This window comes from Boleophthalmus pectinirostris, unplaced genomic scaffold (genome assembly GCF_026225935.1).
Source record: "Boleophthalmus pectinirostris isolate CB_2022bp ecotype Guang Dong unplaced genomic scaffold, ASM2622593v1 HiC_scaffold_2, whole genome shotgun sequence".
In the NCBI taxonomy this organism is placed as follows: domain Eukaryota; kingdom Metazoa; phylum Chordata; class Actinopteri; order Gobiiformes; family Gobiidae; genus Boleophthalmus; species Boleophthalmus pectinirostris.
This window is the reverse complement of record NW_026571152.1, coordinates 11,606,669-11,625,882: the sequence shown is the minus strand read 5'-3', so window position 1 is coordinate 11,625,882 and position 19,214 is coordinate 11,606,669. Positions and strand designations below refer to the sequence as shown.

General features: G+C 37.6%; 2 protein-coding genes across 4 annotated transcripts in view; one reads left to right on the top strand and one right to left on the bottom strand.

Annotated features, from left to right (window-relative positions):
* Positions 1-75: 75 nt before the first annotated feature.
* LOC110168311 (leucine-rich repeat-containing G-protein coupled receptor 5-like) lies at positions 76-16,517 on the top strand. Its single transcript, XM_055155400.1, has 13 exons — positions 76-362; positions 1,018-1,088; positions 3,502-3,705; positions 6,322-6,393; positions 7,560-7,631; positions 8,793-8,864; positions 10,619-10,834; positions 12,218-12,289; positions 13,619-13,687; positions 13,773-13,844; positions 14,423-14,488; positions 14,758-14,831; positions 16,408-16,517. Exons 3-13 carry the CDS (start codon positions 3,512-3,514, stop codon positions 16,515-16,517), a joined length of 1,089 nt encoding a protein of 362 aa, XP_055011375.1. The 5' UTR covers positions 76-362; positions 1,018-1,088; positions 3,502-3,511.
* Positions 16,518-17,079: 562 nt separating this feature from the next.
* The window catches only part of LOC110168305 (zinc finger C3H1 domain-containing protein), a 32,145-nt gene continuing 30,010 nt past the window's right edge, over positions 17,080-19,214 (bottom strand). For 2 of the 3 annotated variants that reach the window (XM_055155310.1, XM_055155311.1), the window contains exon 38: positions 17,080-17,887. In XM_055155310.1, the coding sequence (XP_055011285.1) occupies positions 17,750-17,887 (138 nt within the window). In that variant the 3' untranslated portion in view covers positions 17,080-17,749. The remainder of the gene's footprint in view (positions 17,888-19,214) is intronic. The other variant, XM_055155312.1, reaches the window with a different exon arrangement.

The window sequence follows — 19,214 nt, the reverse complement described above, 5'->3', positions numbered from 1 at the left end:
AGCTTAAAACGACAAAAAGTTCGAAAATTACCATATATTTATAGACCTCTAAGACAGAAACAACAATCTAAAAATATAACCATCTAATATGCATATTGTTATTGTTTTGACACTCTTTGTTCTCGTTAAAAAAGGCGTTCTTTCTACAGATTTTTGAGTTTTCTAACTTTAAAATGACCTTTAGTCTTTAAAATGAAGACTGTACTAGGATAAATAGCAGGATTATACTTATAAGAACACAACTTTTGCGTTGTTTATAATACGTCCTGAAATGTATTAAAAGAAATGCCTTGACAGAAGTAAGTTAAATGAGGATGCAGAATTCGGCACTACATTGCAGGGACATTCCGATGCGACGCAAGGTAAACTAGCAAACCAAATGTCTAAGAAAATCGGTGTATGGTTAAAAGCTGCGCTCATTTGTAAAGGTTTCATAAAGTTTTAATGGTTATAACTGTCATATAAACTGTACAAAATGTTCAGTTGTTGAGTTGAAGGGAAGTATGGTCTGTTTATGCTAGCAATGATTTGTAGTCCGGGGCAGCCATGTTTGTAGTTCTACTGAACTTAGAGAAAAGCAGTTTAAAGCCATGAAATTAATAACTTAATAACTTTTGTCATTGTCCTTGTCTGTTTTAACCCTACTCCTTACAATTCAAGGCCATTTGTGTGTAATTGCTTTTGCTCTGACCTCTCCAAATTAAAATGATGGCCATTATTGAACCCTCTGTTGCATATACCCAAGTTTATGGTTTTGACCTATAATTTTATCCACGGGTGTCAGAATTACTGTAAATATGCCTGATAGGTATTTATACACTTTGGAACACACATAAAAATATATTTTTCTCATCCTCGCCTAATTTTTGGGGGGTGAAATTAAGGTATAGAAAGCTGCAGTAGGTAGCTGGGGACTGAAATACCCTATACTTCAATTGGAAACAATGTTGACCTCTCACATGTCAAATTTGATGAGAACATCAATAAAAATGAAAATTGTAGACTTCTTTTTATCAGGTTTGTACAATGAATGGCTCCAAAATAGACCCAGAGTAAGGAAGAAGATTAAGAAGATTTAATAAATCCAGGTAAGCCACAAAAAGCACAGTATACATCCACATACAGAGAGAATCTAGCAAATGAGTAAGGGAACACACAGACTAAAAAGGGGAGTTAATCAAACACAGGTACAGCACATTAGGACAGGGCAATAATCAAAGGTGGAAACACAAGAGGGCGGAAGTAAATCTGCAACAGAAACAAGGTAAGGGATTTCAAAATAAAAGGGAAGCAAACAGGACATGACAGTACCCCCTCCTCAGGATCCTGGGGCCTGATCTCTGTGAGTTGTAGGGTTCTAAACTGTTTCATAGCTCTTTTCAACTATAAAAAAAACATGTGAATCAAAATCATGGCATCACCTATTTTGTTATAGGTCTTTTCATTCCCAGCTAAGTTTGAGATACAGGCCATATCTGTGCAGTGGCGACCTCGCTCACAGTATGAATGTATTTCATTCATTCAGTAAGATATTTTTGAGCGGTACAAACGCAGATAATGAAGTGAATGTTTTTTTTGTCTATGAAGCATCAACAATGTAGTCCTCACATCCAGTGTGTCTAATGAGACAGGGACGGGGTCTGGAAGAGACAGGAGAGTGATGAGGGGGAAGGAGGGGCGGGATCTAGGAGGGCTCAGAAACATCTGGCTGTAATCAGGGCAGTCCTGTGTGATGTCACCACCAACTTAAATTGCAGAGGCCACTGGAGGCAGCTCATTTTTGACCATAAAGCTGCAAATTTGCCTAGTTTGCTCTAATTGTATCAAAAAGGTCTAGCAACAATATATACTATTAAAACACCACATACCCAGTTTGGTTTTGTGGCAAAGAAAAGTTGATTTAGTGTTCATTTCCACTTCAAGCCCTCCATTGGTACACAAGGTGCACTAAGCAACTTTCCTGGTACAGGGTCTATAACTTATGGCCACATAAATGGTAATGTCACATTTTTATACAGCGTTTTTCCACTGCCAAGACACTCAGACCTCATGACATCAAGGAACCATTCGCCCATTCACACACCAGTGTACACAGACACACATTAAAGAGGGACTATTGTACAAAATGGACTTTTTGGTGTTTTCTAACTTCTGCAAGGTTATTGAACAAAAGCTCTAACACCACATTATACACAATCACACAATGGAGTTCTTCTCTCAGGCAGAAAACACTCAACAGGAAGTGCTCCATTGTGTTTTTAAACTCCATAGACCTTCACTAGAATCATTTAGATCTCATCTCTACTGAATGTAAAAGGAGCTGTTGAAAACTACCACTATGTGACATCACAAGGTGGAATACAGCATTTTGAGCTTTGGAGATGTAGACAGACTCATAATTAAGAATTACTCAAACAACTCAACAAAACACAACTCCAGGTATATTTCTGTGGAGAAAACATTCTTATTAATATTCACCATGATGAGTGTGTAATGGAAGTATTTTGCAGAGATTTTTGGAACAATTTAAGGATGAAAAAAAAAAATATATATATATATATATTTATAAAATAAAATTTAAAAATCACCCACAACCCCCCGATACTTTAAAAAGTCCAAATAACCTTATACCTTAAGTCCTATTGATAACTTTCAGAAACCAGAGTGGAATTTTGCCATGACCCTAAAGCAAAGGAGAAATTCAGCTCTGTCAACTGGACAAACGTTTTTTGATCTTCAGAACTGAAGAAGCAGCTTGGATGAGCTGCGAAATGTTTCGATCAAAAAACTTTTATCCTGTTGACAGAATTGAATTCCTCCTTTGCGATGGATCCTTTGATTGAACGATTACACAAACATCATGACCCTATGCTGAATAACACACCCTCCAGGATTCTCTGGTGCACACAGTACACAGTGAACTTATTTTGACCTCAAGAGCTGGAGTATCTGGAGTAAGACACATTTTGCTCAAATACAAAAGGAACGATTAAAGGTCCTATATAACACAAAACGGACTCCTGTGAGCTTTTAGTCATGAACCTCCTCAAAAACATACCTGTTGTTGTGTGAGAGTTGTGTTCTGTTTCATTCAATCTAACTTTATTAGTCTGTTCACATCTCCAAAGCTCAAAATGCTCAGTTCCACCTTGTGATGTCATGAAGATGTAGTTTCCAAGTTAACAGCTCCTTTTACCTTTAATTCAGTACACAGATCTGACCTGTATCTTGGCATTGTACTGTTTTCTTCTCTTTGAGTTAGAAAATGTTAATGCCATATTGTTTTCACCTGCAAAAATCTGATACTGCTCTTTTAACATGAACAGAAAATTCTATCAGGTGTGATGTTACAATCTGGAGCTTTACTGGAAATGTACAAAAATGATTAAACCGTAGTCCTGATTGCATACCACCGGATGGCAGCACTCTCCCCTCCCTCTCCTCTCCTCTTTCAGGTCATATTGCTCTCTCCCTTCTCCCTCCCTCACTCCATCTGTACAGCTTCGCAGGTATGGGTCCCTCTAAGATGGTCTTGGTCTTGGTTCTGGTCCCTCTCTGGCCCCGGGTCTGTAGCGCCCCCTGGACCGGCCTCTGCCCCGACATGTGCAGGTGTGATACTAAAGACGAGAAGGATCTAACCGTGAACTGTGTGGAGAGAGGGCTCAGCAAGGTGCCTGCTAATCTGAGCCAGTTTACCACTATTCTGTGAGTACTAAACCAGGATTAAACCAGGACTAAACCAGAATTGAACTAGGACTAAACCAGGATTATACTACAACAAAATAGATACTAGAACCAGACTAATTTAGGACTAAACTAAGATTCAACCAGGACTGAACTAGGCCTGTACTACATCTAAAATAGGACTAAAACCCGACTAACCAAGGAATACACGAGTATTGAACCAGGACTAAACCAGGACTATACTACGACTTAAATAGGACTAAAACCAGATTAATTAAGGACTAAACAAGGATTCAACTAGAACTGGACCAGGACTAAACCAGGACTATAATACATCTAAAATAGGACTAAAACCGGATTTACCCAGGACTAAACTAGGATTGATCCAGGACTAAACCAGGACTAAACCAGGACTAAACCGGGACTAAATCAGGACTAAGCCAGGACTGAATTAGGCCTACCCAGACAAAACAAGTACAAAATAAGAACTAAAATAAACCAAGGACTAAAATAGGATTCAACTAGGATTCAACCAGGACTAAATCAGGACTATAATATATCTAAAATAGGATTAACCAAAGACTAAACTCGGATTGAACCAGAACTGATCCAGGACTAAACCAGAACTAAATCAGGACTATACCAGGACTGAATTAGTCTTAACCAGACAAAACAAGTACAAAAGAAGGACTAAAATAGGACTAAAACCTGACTAATTAAGGACTAAACTAGGATTCAACCAGGACTGAACCAGGACTATACTACGTCTAAAATAGGACTAAAACCGGATTAACCAAGGACTAAACTAGGATTCAATCAGGGCTAAACCAGGTCTAAAATAGGACTAAACACGTATTAACCAAGGACTAAAATAGGACTGAACCAGGACTGAACCAGGACTAAATTAGGACTAAACCAGGACTGAACTAGGCCTACTCAGACGAAAAAAGTACAAAATATAGACTAAACCAGGACTAAACTAGAAATAAATCAGGACAAAAAAAGGACTAAACCTGAACTGGACCAGAACAAGACCAGGAAAACAGGACAAAACCAGGTCTGAACTAGGTTTAAACCAGGACAGAGTCAGGTACCAGCAAATCCGAGAAAGGACTGAACTAGAACTAAAACAGGACAGCCAAATATATGTGAATTATTTATGTATGATAGTAGAACTTTCTTTGGGGCTATTCAACAGAAACCACGAGGGCCAACAAAAACGGATTTGATGGTCGCATTTGGTGCCTGAGCCGTAGTTTGGACACGACCAAACAAATGTGTAAATTAGAAGTGAACCAGGACTAAACAGGAACTGAACCAAGACTAGGCCAGATCTCGACTGGGACAAAGCCAGGAATTAAAGACAACTAGGCCAATAAGGTTCAGTTGGTCTTCTGATAATTTCTGTTATTAGCTTCTTTTTCCAGACCAAGAGTTTGTTCTCGTATCATTCGGTATCGTCTCGTAGGTAAGAAAACAAAAACACGCTTGGTCTGAAAAAAATAACCTAATTACATAAGACAAAGTAGGCCTGAACAATTTGGGAAAAATGTGTAATTGCAATTTTTCAGTAGATTTGTGATTTCTGTTTTAATAGAATTTTGCTCAAAGTTCACATTTTAAACATGTCCAGGAGCATTGACAAAAAACTGAAACATGAACTGACAAACTAATAATAATACAAGAATCAATTTGCAGTTTTTATGCACAATAAGACAGGAAATTTAAATGATGGTACTTAAAAAATAGCAGTCTTTGTAATTTGTTAATTTAGTGAATTCAAATTACAATTTAAATTTAATTGCCATTCATCTTGGAGCTCTAACAAAAAAAAAGAAAAAAGTTTTTGTTTTGTCACTGTTTAATTTTGTTAAATCAAATATCTTTCGTACATCACCCTAATAAAGTATTCTTAGAGTTGCACTATGTAAGTTTTCTGGTTGAGGGTCCGCCATTGGTTTGTCTCCATAGAGATTTTATTGTTTCACCGGAAATTTTCACAGTTAGGCATTAAACTGATGTATCATGCCTTTATTCAGCTGCATATGTTTTAATGCCTGATAAACATGAATTCTCACTGCGAGCGGGGTCACCTCTCCACAGATATGACCTGTATTTTGGCCTGGTGACATGATATTCTCGTCTCCATATGTATAGTTAAGGTAATGCCTCATGAAACACTTTGTATTTTATATGTGTATGTTTAAGTATGTTTATGATGAGGAAACTGCATTATAACATAGATCAGAGAATAGCGTAATATGGCCCTTAAACTGTTTGTCATTGGCCCTGGCAAAGCAAACTCAGGAGCTTATTTTCTTTCGGTTTTGCAAATGGAGGTAAAATAAATAAATAAAACAAAACAAAATCTCTAATTAAAATCCAACTTTCTTTACCTTTTAAAACCCAAGTACGCATACGTTTCACTTTTCGTCATCCCTCCCTTTAATATGGAAGCGCTTTGTAGAAATTGTTCCCAAATGTTTTTTTACAATGTCGAAATTAAAATGTTTTTGTGTGTGGGGTAAACAGCGTCGCTCTTTGTTGTGGCCCTTTTCTGTTAAATGCTTCAGTAATTGGAATTTGATGGTTTTTAATTGTATTTTATGAGTTTTTGATTTCGTGTTTTCATTGCAGAGATTTGAGCATGAACGTGGTGAAGGAGCTGCCGGAGCGCGCTTTCGGTCAGATGTGTTCACTGCGAGAACTGTGAGTAAAAATGTGAAAAAGAATGGTGAAATTGTGTAGTTTTATTACAAAAATTTATCTTCCAATGAACCATAAGATAAAGCATGAAAATTCTTATGAGTAGTAGCAGTTTTGTATCTCACAGTGAGATCTAAATGTCCCTGTGGCTCATATACAAATCTGTGTTTTTATTTAATGGTGCAAATAAATGTTGCCTTTCTGTATTTATGAAGTGTAGTCAGTGAAGGAAAGAAAACTTTGAAAATGTATGTAACATTCTGATACCGAGTTCTGAGTAATACTTGGAATACTTTTACACTGAGTTGCATTATATTATAGTAAAAACACAACATAGGATTAAAACAGCTTTATATTTGTTATGCATTTCTGTCTCTAATTAAAAATGGAAATAATACATATGCTTCACAACAAGAGCAGTGTTTTCTATTTTTATTGTTCTCACTATTAGTATGCAGTTTGAAGCCTTTGATTTTAGAAATATAACTGTATTCTGAGTACCACCAAATGAAAGAGTAACTGTACCAGAATACATGCACTCAAAACTGGTTCATGTATTTATTATATGTAGTTATTTTCCAAAACTGAGTATAATGCTAAAAAATGCATAGTCACAGCAAAATGAAAAGCACACTTGACTTGATGATTTGGGTTTAGATAGATAAATAATCTGATTAATAAACATATAATGTAAGCATTTAATTATTTTATGTTGATAACTAAAACATTTAACATGATATTTTTAAAAATATATTAATTGAACTTAGGGCCTATACAATTATCGGTGGTGCAAAAAACAAAACAAAAAAACACAACACTTAAGTGAACAAAATAAGTACAACATTTTAACCTGTGAGACAGATCATTTTAAAAAAGAAACACACTTTGAAACAGGTCAGGAAAAAATTAAAAACAAACTACTTGATTTTCTTTAGTCAGCTCATTTTAAACTCATGTGCTCATCTTTACAGTGAAACCTCTCGTACGTTTGGGTCATTTCTGTTCTGTGGTTTTCTTGTGATTTTCTTGTCTTATCTCGTAATCATAAATGATTACAGTTTTATTGTTGTTGCATTTTTTGACAGTTAAAATATGTTTTTTCAGTATTTTTTAAATGATTTAATTATAGTTTGTGTGTGTGTGTGTGTGTGTTTGTCTTGTCTGTTCAGGCGTTTGGCAGGAAACCGTCTGCAGCAGATCCACTCTGAGGCCTTCTCTGGACTCCACACACTCACTACACTGTACGCACTTTGCACTTATCTCAAACCAACCAGAGCTACACAAAACCTTTTTAATGTTCACCCTAGATATTACTAATATATTATATCAGTCTTTTTCCTTTAAAGCCTCACTGTGTAACTCTTTTGCCAAAAAATAGACTAGAATAAAAACAAGAGTTTTATTTTCGTTTTGGATGTTTTTATTAAACTAAATGTATAAAATGCTTCATATTATTACTGTGAGCAAGCTCGTACCTCAGCCTCCTCCTGCTTGTTTCCATGGTTTCCAAATGTTGTTCCTTTGGTTATAATCTTCCACAGTATGGCATAAACCTAACTCACTTTCAGTGGAGGATGTTTCGAGTAGTAGTAGGTGATGTGCAATGTCCAGAAAGTTATTTTAATTATTTTATGTAGCTCCAAAAAAAAAAAAAAAAAGTAGATTTTCAGTTTATCTATTTAAAGTATGTACATTTGTTGAACATAAAATATGCAAATGGTGAAGAAGGTGACATAATATTTAGAGTCAGCATTTTTTTGGGGGTGGTAACTTTTCAATAGGAATCACTCTTAGTAAAGCCAAAATAATTGCCAATTTTTTAAATGTTATTATTTTATGTTGATGTATAAATACTTTAGACTTTGAGATAGGATAGTCTATATTAAAATATATAGCCCAGGCTGAATAAGAGGTGAAAATATTTTTTATTTCAGACAGTTATGGAAAAATCTCTGCAGATTGTGGAGAGATTAAGTTTAAACATGTCCCTGAAGTAATTATTGGCTGGAAATCCAGGAGGATATCTCTCTGTATTTGTTATACAGATCTATATCAGCTGCTGGTTCAGCGATGGGTCTGGATTTTTCCAGGCAAGTGTAATTAGACTTTCACCAGTGTTTTTTTTTTCCACAAGAGAAATGATGTGATGCCAGTCGCTCAGTAACATTAAACACAATACAGCCACAAGCTTCATCACAATTAAGTGAAATTTCAGTGGTGGCAATTTAGCACCATTATAGTGTCCAATGGAAAGTACATAAGGTACTACGCTCCCATGTTTGTTTTTTCCTTTAATAATAAAGACACTAAACAAAACAAGACAAATAGTAACATATACAGTAAGTATATAAATATATATAGTATATATTTATGGTGTACTTTAAAGTGTATTTCCTCCTCAGGACTCTCCATGACACTGGACTGAAAACAGTTCCCTCTGAAGCTCTGAATGAACTGAAGAATCTGCAGTCTCTGTGAGTCTGTGCTTGTGTCCTACACTTGTGTTCACTTCACCCGCTTTGCCTTGTCTGAATGTGATGTGTGCGTGTTGCTTGTGGGAGAGGTTGGTGGGGAAAACAATAGCATGTCCTGGGTCTTTCTTGGGACTCCCTGGAGCAGACCTGGGCATTGTACAACTCTAGGGCCACATACGACTCTTTGGTTGACTCTGACCAGCCCCTTTAAGATCATTTGGAATTACAAAATAAACATATTTTATCATTTGACCTCATGCATGGACTGAAGCTGCATTGCTTTTATTTTAGAGGTGTTTTTTGTAAGGCAGCCTCACTTTTTCATTGTTTAGTCATAACATTTGCTCTTAAAAACAATGCTATTTACGGCTTTTTAAAAAATATATTTATATAAAGAAATACAGTTCATATTATGCAGAATTGAGTTAAGAATTTTGGTCTGGCCCTCCACAAGAGTTTCTGTTTTTCATGTGGCCCCATGGAAAAAAATAATTCATCACCCCTGCCCGAGAGGGACTTTGTCTCTGGGCTGGGTTGGGAATGCATTGGGGTCCCACTGGAGGAGCTGAAGGAAGTGTCTGGGGTGATGGAAGTCTGGGAGTCCCTATTTAGACTGCTACCCCTGTGACCCACCCGGCCCCGAATAAGAGGATGAAAATGAGTCTACTAGTCTACTAGAACTGATTTGTCCTGGTTTAGTTCTGGTTTAGTTCTATTTTAGTCCTGGTTTAGTCCTCGTTCAGTTTTGGCTCGGTTCTGGTTTAATCCTGGTTTGGATCTGATTTAGTTCTGGCTTAGATCTGATTTAGTCCTGGTTTAGTCTTGTTTTAGTTCTGGTTTAGTCCTGTTTAGTCCTGGTTCAGTTTTGGCTCAGTTCTGGTTTAGTCCTGGTTTAGTACTGTTTAAGTCCTGGTTCAATCTTGGTTTAGTCCTGGTTTAGATCTGATTTAGTCCTGGCTTAGGTGTGGTTTAGTCCTGATTCAGTCTTGGTTCAGTTCTGGTCCAGTTCTGGTTTAGCACTGTTTTAGACCTCTTTTAGTCCTGGTTCAGTCTTGGTTCAGTTCTGGTTCAGTTCTGATTTAGTCGTGGTTTGGTCCTGGTTTAGATCTGATCTAATCTTGGCTTTGATCTAGTTTAGTCTTGGTTTAGTCCTGTTTTAGTCCCACTTTAGTCCTGGTTCTGTCTTGGTTCAGTTCTGGTTTAGTCCCACTTTAGTCCTGGTTCTGTCTTGGTTCAGTTCTGGTTCAGTTCTGGTTTAGTCCTGGTTAAGTCCTGGTTCAGTTCTGGTTCAGTTCTAGTTCAGTTCTGGTTTAGTCCTGGTTAAGTCCTGTTTTAGTCTTGGTTCAGTTCTGGTTTAGCCCTGGTTAAGTCCTGGTTTAGTCCTGGTAATTGTTTAGATCCGTTTTAGTTCTAGTTATGGTTCATATCCTGGTTGATTTGGTATTTTTTGTTAAAAAAGGCAGATTAAACTTACGACAGTCTGTCTCTATATAAATAAAATAGATTTCATAGTCTCCTTTTCTGCATAAATAGTTTTTGCATGAACTTGCAGATGTAGATATGTAATAGTTTTGGGAGCTTTTGCCGCGCCCTGTCTTCTCTACTAATCATTTGACTGGACATGTCTTTAGTCCACCAATAATTTCTTTAGTTGGCCTAGTAATTAAATTAACCATAAACCAGGTCAACAAATCTAAACAACAAATTCCACCATAATTCTGACCTGTCCTCCATCTTATTGTCTCTCTTCTCAGTTGCTTAGATGCAAACCGTCTCTCCGCTGTGCCCTCGCTCTCCTTCAGGGGTCTCTCTTCTCTGCGTCTGCTGCGTCTGGAGGACAACCATCTGGAGCAGACACCGGGGGGCGCTCTGGCTCACGTGCCCAGGCTGCAAGCTCTGTCTCTGGGCATGAACCGGCTCAAGGTCTTGTCTCCACGGAGCTTCCACAGACTCACGGAGCTGCTGCTGCTGTGAGGATTTATATGAACATAAACATTAGAATGGAGTAAAGCTCCAGTGTGGAACTTTTCTGGAGGAGCAGTCCATACTTGCTGGTCCATGAGGGGGTTTATTCATATGCATAGAATGTTCCACAGAAGTACATGTATCCTCTATCTATCATCTTAAAGTGTGTATGACAGGTTTGGGCGATTCTCTTATTTTTACTTAATGTGGTGAGATCAAACCTGTTGTAAATATAAATTATAGTTTAACACTAATCAAGAAGCAATTTACAAAATAAAAAAAAAAAAGTTGGAAAATATGTTGAAAATTACTGTATGTTGAGCGTTTTATTTTAGAGTGGTCCATTTTTATAACATCACACTGGGAGAATTCTGTCCAAAAGTTTGACACAATTTACACACAAGAAGCTAATTTTTTCCAATATTTTAAACTAAACAAAGTTGTTTTCTATATTTTTATTTGTCAAATAATAATCTCTGTGTACATTAGAGGAGTTTTGGCCAACTGTACAATATGGTTGCTAGGTAACCGTTATGGAAATCCCTAGTATGATGCCACAATTTCCTAGCCCGATTCATCAGCCAGTTTCACTTTGTGGAAACCGTCTGACCTCGTAGTATTAGGATTCATTCGTTCAACGGTAGGCGGGTACTTTTTTTATTTAACCAATCGCTGCTGTTTGGTCGTGACTTATGTAATGCACCAAATCCTGTAGAAAGAAGGGCAATAACATCTTTCCCCTTGATAAAATTCACCAAACATTCTCTTTAAATCCTCGATCTTGAGAATCGTTGCCAACACAGAAAGTATGTGTTCATCTACATCCATCTCGACCCCTTTGTTTACTGTTGTGTTGTACCACAAAAGGGACCCAGACAGACACTTGAGTTTGATGTCATAGCCTCACAGCTCTTCACTGATTGACCGGTGCGCAGTCTACAACTTCAGGTTTTTTTTTGCAAACTGTCTAGTGTATTCCAATTTCTGACCTAGTCACTGGAGAAAAATGAAATTGAGTGGAGGCAGTACGTGATGCCAGCCAGACTAACGATTTCTAAACAGGAAGTAAAATTTGAAACTTAAAATATTGCCAAACTGGGAAAAGAATTATAAAATTTTTAGCTAATTCTTAAATATAATGATCTCAAGCGTGTTTTAGTAAAATCCAACCTGTCATAGGCACAAGCTGCTGACCCAACCAGGCCAAGTAACTGGTTACAACTTTTGTTCACAAACTGCTTCTTGATTTATTGTAAACCTAAAACAACAGGTTTTATTCCACCAAATTAAGTAAAAAAAAAAAATATTATAAATAAAAATTATAAAACCTGTCAAATGTACTTTAATTTCCAATCTGAATGACAATATCTTGTATATATGTTTTTCAGACAACTCCAGCACAATCAGATCCACTCACTCAGTCCCACCTGCTTCTATGGACTTCACCAACTGCAGACACTGTAAGTCTTTAGTCCTAGTTTAGGCGTGGTTTAGACCTGGTTTAGACCTGGTTTAAATCTAGTTCAGTCTTGGTTCAGTCCTAGTTTAGTCCTGGTTTAGGCCTGATTCAGACCAGGTTCGGTCCTGCTTTAGTCTAGGGTTAGACATGGTTTAGTCCTGGTTTCGTCGTGGTTCTGTCTTGTTCTAGTCCTGGTTTAGTCCCAGTTTAGTTCTGGTCTAGTCCTGGTTTAATTCTGGTTTAGACCTGGTTTATTCCTGGTTTAGTCCTGGTTCAGTTCTGGTTTAGACCTAGTTTAGTTCTGCTGTTGTCTTGTTTAGCCCTGTTTCAGTCCTGGTTCAGTCCTGGTTTAGTCCTGGTTCAGTCATGGTTCAGTCATGGTTCAGTCAAGGTTCAATCTTGGTTTAGTCCTGGTTTAGTTCCGGTTTAGTCTCGATTTAGACCTGGTTTAGTTCTGGTTTGGACCTGTCTTAGGCCTGGTTCAATCTTGGTTTAGTCCTGGTTTAGTTCTGGTTTAGTCCTGGTTTAGTTCTGGTTTAGTTCTGGTTTAAACCTAGTTGAGTCTTATCTCTTCCGTTTAATTGTCACAGCAGAAACATTTGGTTAACAGCTTCAGTTTGTGACCAAACAAACCGCAGACAGATCCAAGTCTCAGATCCTGGTCCAGGTCCAATCCGGATCCCGGCTCTTAATCCCAAAAACCTCCTTTACACAGAAGTCTAAGAGCTGGTAATTAAACAAATGTGTTTGAGCTGTAATGCCTCCGGTGTGTAGTCTACGTCGGGCCACACAGGGAGAACCAGGACTAAACCAGGACTAAACTAGGACTAAACCGTGATGAAACTGGGTCTAAGAAAAGACTAAACCAGGATTAAACCAGGACTAAACCTAGACTAAACCTAGACTAAACCGGGATTAAACCAGGACTAAAGCAGGACTAAACCTAGACTAAACCGGGATTAAACCAGGACTAAACCTAGACTAAACCGGGATTAAACCAGGTTTAACCAGGACTAAACCAGAACTGAACCCGGACAAAGCCTTGTCTAAACCAGTACTAAACCAGGACTACACCAGAATTGAACCGGAACTGACCATACCATGACTGAACCAGGACTAAACCAGGAATAAACCAGGACTGCACAAGGACTAAACCTGGACTTGAATAGGGACAAAACAAGGACCAAACCAGGGCTGAACCAAGTCTAAACCAGGACTAAACCAGCAGTAAACTGGGACTGAACCAGGACTGAACCAGTCTTAGTCATTTTTAAATCTAATTTGACCTCTTGTACAGTACAGACATAAATAAATCAATTTGATTTTCCAGAGACTTGAGCTTTAACAGACTGCACAGCTTTCCCTCGGCGTTCCAGCTCCTGACGTCCCTCCAACGACTGTGAGAATTTGACACACATTTGAGATAATGAGACACCAAATGAACATTGAACTTTTCGATACTTCATCTTCTTTCTATTTTACAGAAATCTCCAGAACAACTGGATTAATTTTATCCCTGAAAATGCTCTGAGAGGAAATCCATCACTGAAGAAACTGTAAGGGAATCATTTGTCCATTCATAGTAGGACCACATATAGTGAGACTTCTTCTTAGTCTGGAAAAAAATGACTAAACAAAAACAAAAACAAAAATTTTATAAAGAACAAAAGATTACTTATTATTATTATGCTAACTCGCAATGTCAAATTTAGGTTTTAAAATAATGAAAAATTTAAGTTAAGTGATTTTTTAGATTAGTTTGTACCTTATATATTTTTATATACTTATTCACTAATGTATTTTCCTTCTTTCTTTTAACATTGTGTTTTGTTGTTACAAGAGACAGTCAATATATTGAAGTAACTTTTTAAAAATCACACATTTTTAAAGCCAATTTCTACTGATTCAGGAAAAGTCTGTGCTGGAATATTTTTAATAGAACAACATATTTATTTTTTATAGTGATGCAAAAAAGATGATGCTTCTAAATGTCAGAAAAATACCAGAAAATATTAATTTGATCTAACTGAAGTAGACAATAATTTATGTCCAATTATTAAAAAAAAATAAAAATAAAATCTGTATTATTTTTTTAAAAATTGAAATGTATTTATTTATTTATTTTTTATTTCAGAATTCTGCTGAACAATCCTCTTTTTGTGGTTGGACGCATTTCTAAACTGTCCAAGCTGCCGTCGCTGTGAGTCACTTTTATGGAGATTACAATCAAATCTATTCACAAAAACAAATATGTTTACTCAAGTTAATAATATTTAATTCAATCTGATTTAAATAGTTTGTAAAAGACAGCAAAAAAAAAAAAAAAAAAAAAGAATCAAGGGGAAATTTCAATTTAACGGATGAAACTACATATGAAATTTACTGGAATGTTGTAATATTTAAAGATACACATCAGCTTTTGCAATGTACATTATTTTTAGTTCACTTTTCCTGTTTTTATTTCCACAGAGGATTCTCTGAGATTTCACAGAAAAATCCAGAACCTTTCCATCAATTGTCAAACTATAACACACAGGAGTCTTGTGAGTAGAACTACATGTATCTGTTTATCTGCTCATTTATTCTGAATTACACCGACCAAACCTGAGGGCCAGCTAATCTGCATGGGGTCCATTTAAAAATATTTTTACAATTTAGAATTTTAAAGTAGTTGGATTTAGACATTTATGATTCTTGCACCGCTCTTTCAGATATTATTTTGATTGTCTAACTTTTGAGAATTATTTTATGGTTTATCCGATTACATTACTTCAAATTATAAATCAGATGTTACTTTAAATATATTTTTTTTTTATTTCTTGGGCTGCTACTTTTGTACATATTATTTCAAGTATCTCTGATTGAGGTTCAGCTTCCTGCTTGTCTCCATAGAAATGCTGGATTGTTACACAGTATGCCATTAAACATATTTATTCTGTGTTTTATTGCTAAGAAATACCTTGACAAAACATGCATTCATATGTCATTTTTGACTCTCACCTCAGCTTCCACCTTCATATCAAAAAAGTCACCCAATCCTGTTTTCTCTACCTCCACACAATTAGTAAAATCAAAACATATCCTCTCCTGCCCTGAGCTGGAAAAAGTCATCCACCGCTCATCTTCTCTCGTCTAGACTATTGCACCTCCCTTCTCTCCGGCCTCGACTCCAAATCCTTCTCCCGCCTCAGACTGGTTCAGAAGCAGCAGTTCGGCTTCTCACTGGGTTTAACATCAAGACATGACCCGGTTTTACGTCCCTTCACTCTGCCTGTATGTTTTAGAATCGAATTTCGTTTAGGACTTGCACCAAATTACATTTTAGAACTTTTAAACCAGTACGAGCCTCCCGCAGCCGCAGATTCTCTGCCAGGTCTCTGTGTCTGTTCCAAAGTTTAGGAAGGTGATGGAGCCTTTTCCATCCTGGCGCCTCGGCTTTGGAATGACCTGCCTGAGGAGATAAGGCTCGCACCATCAGTATCATCTTTTAAATTTTAAATCAGTTTTTATTGGTTAGCCTTCTTTTAACTGGTTCTAGCTTGATTTTATTCCTAATTTATTTTTTATTCTACTTCATTTACTTATTTATTATAATTAGTTGAATTGATTGCTTCATTGTCTGACACTGAATGCTTTCTTAATGCTTTTTGTATTGCTCTTTGCAGCTTGTGCAGCACTTTGTAAACCTTGTTTTTAAAAGTGCTTTATAAATAAAGACTTATTATTATTATTACTGTGGTACATTCCAGGCAAAGCAGCAGTATCTCCATGGAGACAAACATGTGGTGGACCCTCTATACTAGAAAAGTTACAGTGTTCATTTTATTGATGACTATGATTCTGATTCTAAATGTGATAATGTCGTACTCTCAGATGAAGACAAGAGATAGTTTTCCCTATGGATTACACTGTACTTTGTTGTGAAATACCCAAAAAAAAAATTCACATATGTTGAAACTGATAATTTCAATTTTTCACTGTATTAACAGAAATTGTCATTTTTCCCAATAATTTTAGCTACCCCACATCTGAATTAAATATGATTGGTCTATAGAATGTTACATCTTGCATCTTTAATATTAAACTTCTGGAAACCTCACCTGTCTTTTGTGTTTTCAGGTGAAACGCAGGATTCCTTTTGGGTGCTCTCTCTCCTGCTCTTCATCACTCTCTTCCTCACTGCTGGAATTCTCACCAGGACCATCCTCTTTAAACTCAAAATCAAATAAATTAAATTTGGTAACGTTTCACTGTAAAATCTGCAAATTTGACTTGAAATCGTTGAAATATTTGTGCCTAAACAGTTTCATATTGAAGATTTTGTATTTAGTGTCATTTTCATTTGTGTATTAAAAGTTGCACCACACAACTTTTCTGCTTGTCTCTATGGAGATTTTAATTTGCTAGGAATGTTCTGCAGTATGGCATTAGACAGATCTATCCTTCACCTCGGCTATCTGTGGAGTGGGAAGTCTGTGAGTCTTTGCTTAGTCTTAGAAGGTAGATGGATGGCTATTTAATTTTAATTTTTTTTAACCAGTCAAAATATCAAAAGCATGTGTAAAAAAAACTAATTGTTAAAAGTAAAGTATTTATTCTAAAAGGTGTGGAATAAAAGTTGAAATTTATAAATCGCTACACAAAAAAATCTTTCCAGAATATTTCAGTAAATCATAAGGGCTCATTTGTCCCGTAATAAGAGATTTTTGAAGTTGTGTAGCTAAACTAGCTTTTTGTGTATTTTTTGTGTCACATGGAAAGAAAAATAAAGTAAAAAACGACAAGACGCCATTTTCTTTCTTTACAAAATAATTTATTAACATTTAAATTGAAAATATACAAAAATGAACCATCAGACTCCACTCTCCTCCTGATAATATAATACTCTTAAATCACGGAGATTTTCAATTTTGACAAATAAAAATACGACAAATTTTGCACATCTCGTTAATTTTTTCTTCTCAAATTGTCAGTCACAGTTTTCAAGTCTTTTTCACCGAACACAGAAATTTAACAGCAGGCCACAGCCGTGCTCTGGCCAAAGTGCTCAAATTTATGACTATCTTTTTTCATACTTTTGGAAAAACAGAATCACTTAGCAATATTTTCCTTCTCCTTCATGAAAATAGATCCTTAATAAAAATGAACATGAATGCTGTTTTGGGAGTTAAAACACAAATTATTTAAATAGAAATTGCAAGGAAAGGGGTGTAAAATAAACAGGGATAAACGATAAAACAAAAGGCAGCAGCAGCACTCAAGACACCATACTTACGGAATATTTGAATTTCCAAGCCGGCGTCTTGGTTTCTTGGAGCGACTTCCGGTTCCGGATTTGGGCGCTTACCTCGTCGTGATTGGTTGGATTGGATACGTTTGTGTCTGTGTCTTTCTGGGGTGAGAGGAGAGGGGAGGGGCAAATTTGGGGGTAGTTTTCGGGGTAGTTTTCGGGGGGGTGAGGTCATGGTTTTCCTTTTCGTTTTTGGTGCATCACTAGATCGAGTTGTTCGGTCAAACTGACGCCGAGATCCTGACATCTGTCCACCAGGGTGCGCAAGCGGTCCGTCCTGCCCCCCTCTGCAGCCTCGAACAACAGACGCTGGAAGAGAAAGAGAAGGGGCAGAGAGAGAAACATGGGGAGAAAGAGGAAGGGGTAAAAAGAAGGAGAGAGAAAGGGAGAGAGAGTGAGGGGAAGAACAGAGAGAGCAAGAGGAAGAACAGAGAGAGGGAATGAGAGAGAGAGAGAGCAAAGAAGAGGAGAGCGAGGGAGAGAGGGAGAAGAAGAGAGAGAGAGGGAACGTGAGAGAGAGAGAAAGAAGAGAGGGAGAAGAGAGCGGGAGAGACAGAAACGGAGGGAGAAGGAGAGAAGCGAAAGAGGGAACGAGAGAAATTGAGTGAGAAAGAAGAAAGCGACGGAGAAGAGAGGCCGCAAGAGAGTGAGAAAGAAGAGAGCGAGGGAGAGAGGGAGAAGAGAGAGAGGAAAAAGTGAGCGAGAGAGGTAACAAGAGAGAGAGAGAGAGCAAGTGAGGAAAAAGAGTGAGGGACAAGAGAGGGAGAGGGAGAGAAGAGAGAGAGGAAGAAGAGAATGAGCAAGAGAGGTAACGAGAGAGAGAGAGAGAGAGAGAGAGTGTGAGGGACAAGAGAGAGGGAGAGGGGGAGAAGAGAGAGTGGGAGCGAGACAGAAAGTGAGGCAGAGAGAGGAGTGAAAGAGTGGGAGAAAAGAGGGAGAGAAAAAGAGGGAGAGAAAAAGAGGGAGGGAGGAATGAGAGAACGAGAGAGAGAGAGAGAGAGAGAGAGAGAGAGAGAGAGAGAGGAGAGAGAGAGAGAGAGAGAGAGAAGAGAGAGGAAGAGAGAGGAGAGGAGAGAGAGAGAGAAGAGAGAGAGAGAGAGGGAGAGAGAGAAGAGAGAGAGAAGAGAGAGAGAGAAGGAGAGGAGAGAGAGGAAAGAGAGAGAGAGAAGAGAGAGAGAGGAGAGAGGAGAGGGAGAAGAGAGAGAGGAGCAGAAAGGGGAGAAGAGAGTGAAAGAGTGGGAGAAAAGAGGAGAGAAAAAGAGGGAGAGGAAAAGGGAGAGGAGGAAGAGAGAGAGAGAAGAGAGAGAGAAAGAGAGAGCAAAGAGAGGGAGGGAGAGAGAGAGAGGAAAGAGAGGGAGATGAGAGAGAGTGAGAGAGGGGAGAGAGAAAGAGGAGAGAGAGAGAGGAGAGGAGAGGAGAGAGAGGAGTGAGACAGAAAGAGGGAGAGAGAGAAGAGAAGAGGGAAAGAGGAAGGAGAGCAAGAGGTAAAAAAGAGAGTAAAAAAGTAAGAGAAAAGGAAGGGGGAGGAGAGGGAGGTGGAGAAAGAGGGAATGCAAAATAGGGAGAAAGGAGGAGAGAATGAGAGCAAGAGAGCAAAAGGGGAAATAAAATAAAGGGATAAGGGAAAGAGTGATAT

Coding starts and splice junctions, on each gene's coding strand:
- LOC110168311 (XM_055155400.1), top strand. CDS start 3,512: ATGGGTCCCTCTAAGATGGTCTTGGTCTTGGTTCTGGTCCCTCTCTGG. Junction 10,835..12,217: donor CTCACGGAGCTGCTGCTGCT/GTGAGGATTTAT, acceptor TATGTTTTTCAG/ACAACTCCAGCACAATCAGA. Junction 14,832..16,407: donor CTATAACACACAGGAGTCTT/GTGAGTAGAACT, acceptor TTGTGTTTTCAG/GTGAAACGCAGGATTCCTTT.